At 39.9% G+C, this 8,937-nt stretch overlaps 1 protein-coding gene across 1 annotated transcript; it reads left to right on the top strand.

Moving 5' to 3' along the window:
• The first annotated feature begins 7,693 nt into the window (after window positions 1-7,693).
• On the top strand, window positions 7,694-8,937 carry LOC142162060 (uncharacterized). Its single transcript, XM_075218363.1, has 4 exons — window positions 7,694-8,051; window positions 8,242-8,252; window positions 8,342-8,704; window positions 8,809-8,937. Exons 1-4 carry the CDS (start codon window positions 7,694-7,696, stop codon window positions 8,935-8,937), a joined length of 861 nt encoding a protein of 286 aa, XP_075074464.1.

Below are 8,937 nucleotides of genomic sequence, written 5' to 3'. Positions count from 1 at the left end.
TCCGCATCAGCTGCAGAAATCTAGAGTTTCTTGGGTTTGGCAGGCTATTATCGTCGGTTTGTGGAGGGGTTTTCATCTATTGCAGCCCCGATGACCAGGTTGACCCAGAAGGGTGCCCAGTTCAGGTGGTCGGATGAGTGTGAGGTGAGATCTCAGAAGCTCAAGACAGCTTTGACTATGGCACCAGTGTTGGTTTTGCCCACAGGTTCAGGGCCATATACATATTATTGTGATTCATCTCGTATTGGACTTGGTGCGGTGTTGATCTAGGATGAAAAGGTCATTGCTTATGCTTTGTAGCAGTTGAGGATTCAGGAGAAGAATTATCTAGTTCATGATTTGGAGTTAGCATCCATTATTCATGCGTTGAAGATTTGGAGACATTATCTATATAGCGTATCATGTAAGGTGTTCACGGATCACAAGAGTTTGCAATTCTTGTTCAAGTAGAAGGAGCTAACTTTGAGGCAGAGAAGGTGGTTGGAGCTATTGAAGGACTATGATATCACCATCTTATATCATCCGGAAAAGGCCAATGTAGTGGCTGATGCTTTGAGTAGGATGTCAGCCAGTATGGGTAGTCTTGCATATATTCCGGTCGGTAAGAGACTGCTTGCTTTGGATGTTCAGGTTTTGGCCAATTAGTTTGTGAGGTTGGATGTTTTTGAGCCCAGCCGTGTGTTATCTTGCACAGTCTCTCATTCTTCTTTATTGGAGCGTATCCGAGATCGGCAGTATGATGATCCTCATTTGTGTGTCCTTAGGGACACAGTGTAGCACGGTGATGCCAAGCAGGTTACATTAGGAGATGATGGAGTTTTGAGGCGGCAAGGTCGAGTTTGTATGCCTAATGTGGATGGGCTTCGAGAGTTGATTTTAGAGGAGGCCCAGAGTTCCTGGTACTCTATTCACCCGAGCGTCGCCAAGACGTATCAGGATTTGTGGCAGCATTATTGGTGGAGGAGGATAAAGAATGATATTGTTGCGTACGTGGCTTGGTATTTGAATTGTCAGCCAGAAAAGTACGAGCATCAGAGACCTGGTGGTGTGTTCCAGAAGATTGAGATTCCTGAGTAGAAGTGGGAGCGTATCACTATGGACTTCGTTGTTGGACTCCCACTGACTCGGAGGAAATTCAATGCAGTGTGGATTATTATTTATAGGCTGACCAAATCAGCGTATTTCATTCCTGTGGCAGTCTCCTATTCTTCCGAGAGGTTAGCTGAGATCTATATTCGGGAAATTGTTCATCTTCATGGTGTCCCAGTGTCTATCATTTCGGACCGAGGTACGCAGTTTACCTCAAGTTTCTGGAGAGTAGTTCAGCGGGAGTTAGGCACACGGGATGAGTTAATCGCAACATTTCATTCTCTGACGGACGGGCAGTCCGAGCGTACTATTCAGATTTTAGAGGGTATGCTCCGAGCTTGTGTCATTGACTTTGGAGGCTTGTGGGATCAGTTCTTTCCTTTAGTGGAGTTTTCCTACAACAACAGCTACTAGTCGAGTATCCAGATGGCTCCTTATGAGGCTTTATATGGTAGGCGGTATCGGTCGTCGGTTGGATGGTTTGAGCTAGGAGAGGCTTGGTTGTTGGGTATGGATCTAGTATAGAATGCCTTGGACAAGGTCAAGATCATTCAGGATAGGCTTCGTATAGCTCAGTCCAGGCAAAAGAGTTATGCCGATCGTAAGGTTCGTGATTTGGCATTCATGGTCGATGAGCGGGTGTTGCTTTGGGTATCGCCTATGAAGGGCTTGATGAGATTTGGGAAGAGGGGAAAGCTTAGCCCTAGGTTCATTGGCCCGTTTGAGATTCTTGATCGAGTGGGAGAGATGGCTTACAGACTTGCATTGTCAGCTGTACATCCAGTGTTTCATGCGTCCATGCTTCGAAAGTATCACGACGATCCATCCCACGTGTTAGATTTCAGCACTTTCCAGTTGGACAAGGACTTGTCCTATGAGGAAAAGCCGGTAGCTATTCTAGACCGGCAGGTTCGTCAGTTGAGATCGAAGAATTTCCCTTCTGTTCATGTTCAGTGGAGAGGTCAGCCTGTTGAGGCATCGATCTGCAAGTTCGAGTCCGATATGCAGAGCCGTTATCCCCATCTTTTCCCCGACTCAGGTACTTCCTTCTTATGTCCGTTCGAGGACGAACAATTGTTTTAGAGGTGGAGAATGTGATGACCCAAAAGGTCATCACTTATTTTAGAAATAAATTCTGTCTTTCGAGGCCTTAAAACCTCTCTTTTGTCTTACCTCGATTTGCGTGCACAATCTGGGCGTGTATTCAGAAAGTTATTATGTGAAAATCTATGAGAAATGATGAATTTTGCTTTTAAAATAAATTTAGGTTGACTTCGGTCAACATTTTGGGTAAACGGATCCGGACCCATGATTTGACGGTCCTGGAGGGTCCGTAGGAAAATATAGGACTTGGTTATATGCCCGAAATCGAATTTCGAGGTCCCAAGCGCGAGAAATGAATTTTTAAAGGAAATTATTTTCTGGAATATATATGAGTTTTTGGAAATGAAGTATGTTTGGATTTGATGGTATCAAGCCCATATTTTGGTTTCGGATCCCGGTACAGGTCTTATATGTGATTTAAGTTGAGCCGGTGAAATTTGGTAAGAAACGGAGGTCATATGACGTGTTTTGGAACCTTTGTTGTAAAATTTGAAATTTGAAAGTTCTTGAGATTTTCTTTGATTTTGATGTTAATTAATAGTTGTTGATGTTATTTGTACGATTTGATTGTACAAGCAAGTCCGTATGATGTTTTTAGGTTAGTGTGCATGTTTGGTTGGAGCCCCGAGGGCTCGGGTGAGTTTTTGATAGGCCATGGAGTGAAATTGGACTTAGGAGAATTGCTGGTGTGTTGCAAGTTTGTAGCAGGCCTCTGATCTCGCATTTGCGAGATCAGCCATCGCAAATGGGATGAAAGCAGGGTTCGCAAATGTGAGGTTTTGGTCGCAAATTCAAAGAACCCCATGACAGCTTTATCTCGCATTTGCGAGGTACCCTTCGCAAATGCGAAGTCTTATGTTAAAGCCAGAGGTCGCAGTTCGACCTATGTATCGCAAATGCGATGTCGCAAATGCAACATATCCTTCGCAATTGCGATGTCAGCAGGTTCCTTAAGGGTTGGCAATTGCGAACCGTGGTCGCAATTGCGACATCTGCAACCTGCTAAATCATAACTTAGACGCATTTTAGCCATTTTTCAACTCTTTTCAAAACCTAAACACCTTTGGGCGATTTTTCAAGGACAAGTACTCTTCCAAATCGATTGTAAGTCATTTCTAACTCATTTTCATTAATCTTTAATATCTTTTCACATGATTTCAACTCAAAATTAAAGGCTTTCATGGGGGAAAATTGGGTGTTTTGGGTAGAACTTAGGTTTTTCAAATTTTGGGGATTTGGACCTCGATTTGAGGTCCGATTTCAAAACAAATTGTATATTTGGGTTCGTGGATGAATGGGTAATCGGGTTTTGGTTCGAACCTCGGGTTTTGACCATGTGGGCCCGGGGTCGATTTTTGACTTTTTGGGAACAACCTATTTTCATGCATTGGAATTGATTCATTTAGCATTTATTGACATAGTTAAGTAACTTGTGACTAGATGCGAGCGAATTGGTAGTGGAATCAATAGGTAAAGCGGTACTTGAGGCTTGAATTGTGTTCGTGGCATCGAGGTAAGTGTTTGGTCTAACCTTAGCTTGAGGGATTAGGAGTCATGCCTTATTTGCTATTTGTTAATCGTTGAGTACGACGTATAGGCATTGTGACGAGTATCTATACGTTGGTGTCAATCATGGCCATGAGTCTTATACCATGATTAATGTGAATCTGTTTTGTATTGTTCATGCCTTATGTGATGATTTCTATTGTTGAACAAAGCTTGTGAAAGTAATATTGGTAATTGAACATTGAAGAGCGTTGGCTCAAGTTGTAAGTTGATTTGTGGAAGTATTATTGGCAATTGAACATTCTAGAGCATTGGCTCAAGTTGTGAATTGAGTTGTGAAGACGTGAAAAGAGAAGAGGATTATGATATTATCTCCCTTGCCGGGATGTTGTTGTTTTTAATGTTATCTCCCTTGCCGGGATGTTATTGCTTTTGATATTATTTCCCTTGTCGGGATATGATTGTTGTACTATTGTTCCCTAGCCGGGATTTTATTGTGATTATATTGATTCTCTTGCCCTTATTGTTTTGTGATTGTTGTTTAGGTAAGGAAGAGTGTTAAAGCATGATATTTGTGAGAGAGTGTTAATGGACGAAGGGTGATGTCGTGCTGCATGATGTACCATTCCGTGCCTTTATATGAGTGTTAATGCACGAAGGATCATTCCGTGCCATGATTACTGATAATTAGGGATTTTGACGCATTTTATACTCCTTGTTGCTTACACTTTGATTATAAAATCATACAAAATAGTCCCAAAAGGCTCATAAGTTGTGCTTGATTGCAGGTTTGATCAATAAAGTGACAAGATGTCAAATATCAGCTCAAAAGAAGTGAAACTTGCACAAGTACCAAAGACAAGACAAATTCAGGAAAAACAGGCCTAGTGCGGCCGCACTACACTTTGTGCGGTCCGCACTAGGGAGGTTCAGAGAGATGGTACTTCAGGCATTAAGGCAGTGCGGCCGTAGAAGGTTTTGTGCGGTCCGCTCTGAAGGCAATACGACCGCACTACCATTCTATGCGGTCCGTAGAGCCAAGATTCAGAAAGGGTAAAGTTAGAGTTTTCAAGTTTGTGCGGTCCGCAGTCCAGTTTGTACGGACCGCACTAGAAGCCTCCGCGGCCGTGGTCCATTTTGTGGGGTCGTGGAGCCTGAGTTCAGAGAGCCAAGTTTTCAAGTTCAAGAGCCTAGTGCGGCCGCACACCATTTTGTGTCGTCCGCACTGACCCCGCAGGGGCATTTTTGTCCAGTTTTTCCAGCTTAGTATAAATAGAATATTTTTCCATTTTTAGGGTATAAGACATTTTAGAATAGTTGTTGCGCTCATGAGAACGTATCTTGTAGCCATTTTGGGCATTTTTACTTACTTTTTATCATTAAATCTTTGTATTTAGCTTAGCAATTAATTAATATGTGTTTATCTTCATCTATTTCTCTGTTTTTCTCTTCAGGTATGAGTAGCTAGACCCATTAGCTAGGGTTGTGGCTCAACCTTAGTGTGGGTAATTGATGGGTGTTGCAATTTAGGGCTAGATTGACTATGGGTGTTTGCTATTTGGGTCAATTTCATGGTTTAATTACTGAATTAGTGGTTGCAAACACTAGTTTGTGCTAAGTTGACTTGGGCTCTTCTTGAGAAAGAGAGCCTAAGTCTCCGAAATTGATCCAACAAGGAATTGGGATGGACTCAAGAGAATTGATAGTCCCAATTAAAGGGTTAAACCTCGAGAGAGTAATACCCGACTTGAACCCTAGTTGCTTGAGCAAATATGCATACCTAGTTGGTCATGAGAAAGTCAATGAGGAAAATCATTCTTTCTACCGAGAGGTGTGAGAGTGGGTAATATCAAGAAACGGTTATAACATATTCCCCAGTTATGTCAATCATGTCTTAGACGCAATTACCCGTCAATTGGCCACCTAGGTGAAAGTCACTATAGCCTTTTAGAATATTTGAACAACTTGTAGCATTTTACTTTTAGCTTAATCTAGTTGCAATTATAATTTGTAGTTTGATAATAGTAGAATTATAATAGAAAACTCAAAAATGAATAAAAGTGCAATTTGAAACCAATACGCAATCCCAACCTAAATAGATACTCAATTCCAATTCTAGCTCTCTGTGGAAATCGATCCCGATCCAAAATAGGGTAAAAGCTATTGCGACCCTCTCTCGCTACTTATTAGTGGTGCAGAGTTGGCTGCGATCACTTACGTGAGGTAAAAGCACGAAGAGCAATGCCGTGCTGATTATATTAATTCTTATGGTGAGGACAAGAGTAAAAGCATGAAGGGTGATGCCGTGTACTTGTATTAATTTTCCTGATTCTTGTTGATAATTGAGTTATGATGTTCTTTACATTTATTTACTGATTCTCTATCGTTGCTTGATTTTATTGTGATGTTATTGATTCCCTTGCCCAAATTGTTGTGTGATTGTTACTTTGGTGAGAAAGAGTGTAAAGTACGAAGGGTGATGCCGTGTATTATTTTGGTGAGAGAGTGTTAAAGCACGAAGGGTGATGTCGTACATGTTATTGTGAGAAAGTGTTAAAGAACGAAGGGTGATGTTGTGCACTTGTCTTTGATTTTCCTGATTTTTATCGATGACTAAGTTATGGTTTCTCTACATTTAACTGTTGGTTTTCTGTTGATACTTGTTGTACCCCGCAGCACGATTCCCCCTTCCTTTCTTCAATTTAACTTTGAAGATCCTTATATTTATCTGTTATTATTCGATGTCCTTGCAGCATGTTTCCCCCTCCCATCCTTAACTGTACATTCCTGCTTTTATTTTTATTGTATATGATTTAACTGCACAGGTTTATTTGGTAGTCTGGTCCTAGCCTCGTCACTACTTCGCCGAGGTTAGTTTAGGCACTTACCAGCACTTGGGGTCGGTTGTGCTGATACTACACTCTGCATTCTGTGCAGATCTCGGTACTGGGGCTTACGAACCTTAGCTTTGGGTGGCTGCCTTCAGTTCATTTGGAGATCCGAGGTAATACTACAGGCGTCTGCAGGCCTTGGGGTCTCTTTCTATCCTTTCATTCTGTTTCTTTTATGTATTTCAGAGACAATATTGTAATAAATCTTTCGGATCTTGTTTGTAGAACTCTTAGATAGTCTATGAAATTGTGACACCAGTCTTGGGTAGTGTATGTATGGATTGGTACTGGTATCGTTATTAAAATATTACATATCTATCTTCCGCTTATTAAATTTCGCTGATTATATAATGTTGGTTCAAAATTATTAAAGGATTAAAATTGGGAAAAGATAAATAATTCAAATGTTTGGCTTGCCTAGCTTTCACTAGTAGGCGCCATCACGATTCCCGAGGATGGAAAATCCGGGTCGTGACAACATTTCAATTAATAAAGTAGTCAGAAAATCAATTATTAGAGAACACAATGGAGTAGCTAGTTTCATCTTTTGTGCCCCATCTATTGTCAACATCTATTCAACATCTATTGTCTGATAATTTCAAGGTCTCTTCAACATCTACTGTCTGATAATGTCAAGGTTGTGAACTTCTTTGCGGTAAATGACTATGAAGGAGATATTGGGTCAATTGTAAATATTATTAACCACAATGCCAGTACTAATGTTCATATAAATGTTGGAACAGATTGTGATAGTAGTGAGGAGGAGGAATGTGGTGAAACTGTATCTAGTGAATATGACAGTGACAAGTTGGAAGTTTATAGGAAACAAAGGATGTTCGATATCAATGATAAGCTGGACAAGTACAAAGTTTTAGAGAATGGTATGACCTTTAAAGATCTTGACGAAGCTAAACAAGTTATAGACTTCTATGTAGTTGCAAATAAGAGGAGTGTTATAGTTAAGAAAAGTGACAAATCTAGAGTTAGTTATCGCGGTGTCGATGGTTGTCCCTTTAAATGTTTTATTTCGAAGGATGAGAAAGATCAAGACCTTAAATCAAGAACACGATTGTGATGAGATTTTTGAGAATAGGAGAGCTAATATGGAAACTTTAGCTCATTATTTTAAGAAGAAAGTTCAGAATAACCCTAAATATAAGATTAAAGACATGAAGGTAGACTTAGAATCTGAATTTAGCCTTATTGTAAATGAGTCAAAGTTGAAGAGGGTTAAGAGGCTAGTCTTGGACAAACTAGATGGTAGTTATACTGATGATTATAATAAGTTTGAGGCATATGCAGAAGAACTGAGGAAGAGTAATCCAGGATCTGATGTAGTGATCAATTTGTCCAAAGATGCTATGAAAGAAGGCAAAAGAAGATTTTTAAGGTTATATGTGTGCTTCCAAGCTTTGAAGGAAGGTTGGAAAGGAGGTTTGAGACCACTTATAGGATTGGATGGTACCTTTTTGAAAGGAAAAAATTAGGGAATAATGTTGGTTGCAGTGGGACAAGATTCGAGCAATCATTTCTATCTACTTGCTTGGGTTGTGGTTGATAAAGAAACTAAAAGAACTTGGAGCTGGTTTGTGGAGTTGTTGAAACACTCTTTGAATTTGAAAGATGGTGAAAAAAATTACCTTTGTATCAGATATGCAAAAGGTATCTCAAATTTAATTTTATTTCCTCTTTAGTTTTACGATTTTTATGGTTATTTATACTTAATGTAAGCTGAATTTATGTGTTTGCAGGGCTTGTTGGATGCTGTTAGTAACGTATACCCACAAGCAAATCATAGATGGTGTGTTAGGCACATTGAAGCTAATTGGAGCAAAAAATGGAAAAGTGGGGATATGAAAAAACTTATTTGGTGGTGTGCCTGGAGCACATATGAAGAGGTGTTTAAAGATCAGTTAAAGAAATTGGGTCAGCTAGATGAGGATGCTGCTAAGGCTTTGGTGAGCTATCCACCCAAAAATTGGTGTAGAGCTTATTTTGACACTCAATGCAAGAACTTTATGGTGGACAACAACTTCACAGAATCTTTCAACTCTTGGATTGTAGAGGCCAGACAAAAACCAATTATAAAGATGCTTGAAGATATTAGGGTGAAGGTTGGATTACTTTATTGTTTTAATTCTTTTAATGTTCTGTTATTTATTGTTTTAATTCTTTTAGTTTTTTGGTTGAAGTTATATTATTTTACTGTTTTGCATAGGTTATGAACATGTTAAGGGATCATGAAGCTGAGATTTTACGCTGGAAAGATGAGTTTTCACCACATGCAATGCAACTTTTTAAAGATTACAGAGTTATTGCCAACAACTGTAAGGTTGTGTTCAATTAG

Source organism: Nicotiana tabacum, chromosome 7, assembly GCF_000715075.1.
Source record: "Nicotiana tabacum cultivar K326 chromosome 7, ASM71507v2, whole genome shotgun sequence".
Lineage (NCBI taxonomy): Eukaryota > Viridiplantae > Streptophyta > Magnoliopsida > Solanales > Solanaceae > Nicotiana > Nicotiana tabacum.
This window is presented reverse-complemented; position numbering and strand designations above follow the sequence as displayed.

Bases quoted from the DNA above. Each gene is read 5' to 3' on its own strand.
- LOC142162060 (XM_075218363.1), top strand. From the start codon at position 7,694: ATGGAAACTTTAGCTCATTATTTTAAGAAGAAAGTTCAGAATAACCCT. The intron at 8,705-8,808 runs GTTGGATTACTT...TGTTTTGCATAG, and splicing joins TTGAAGATATTAGGGTGAAG to GTTATGAACATGTTAAGGGA.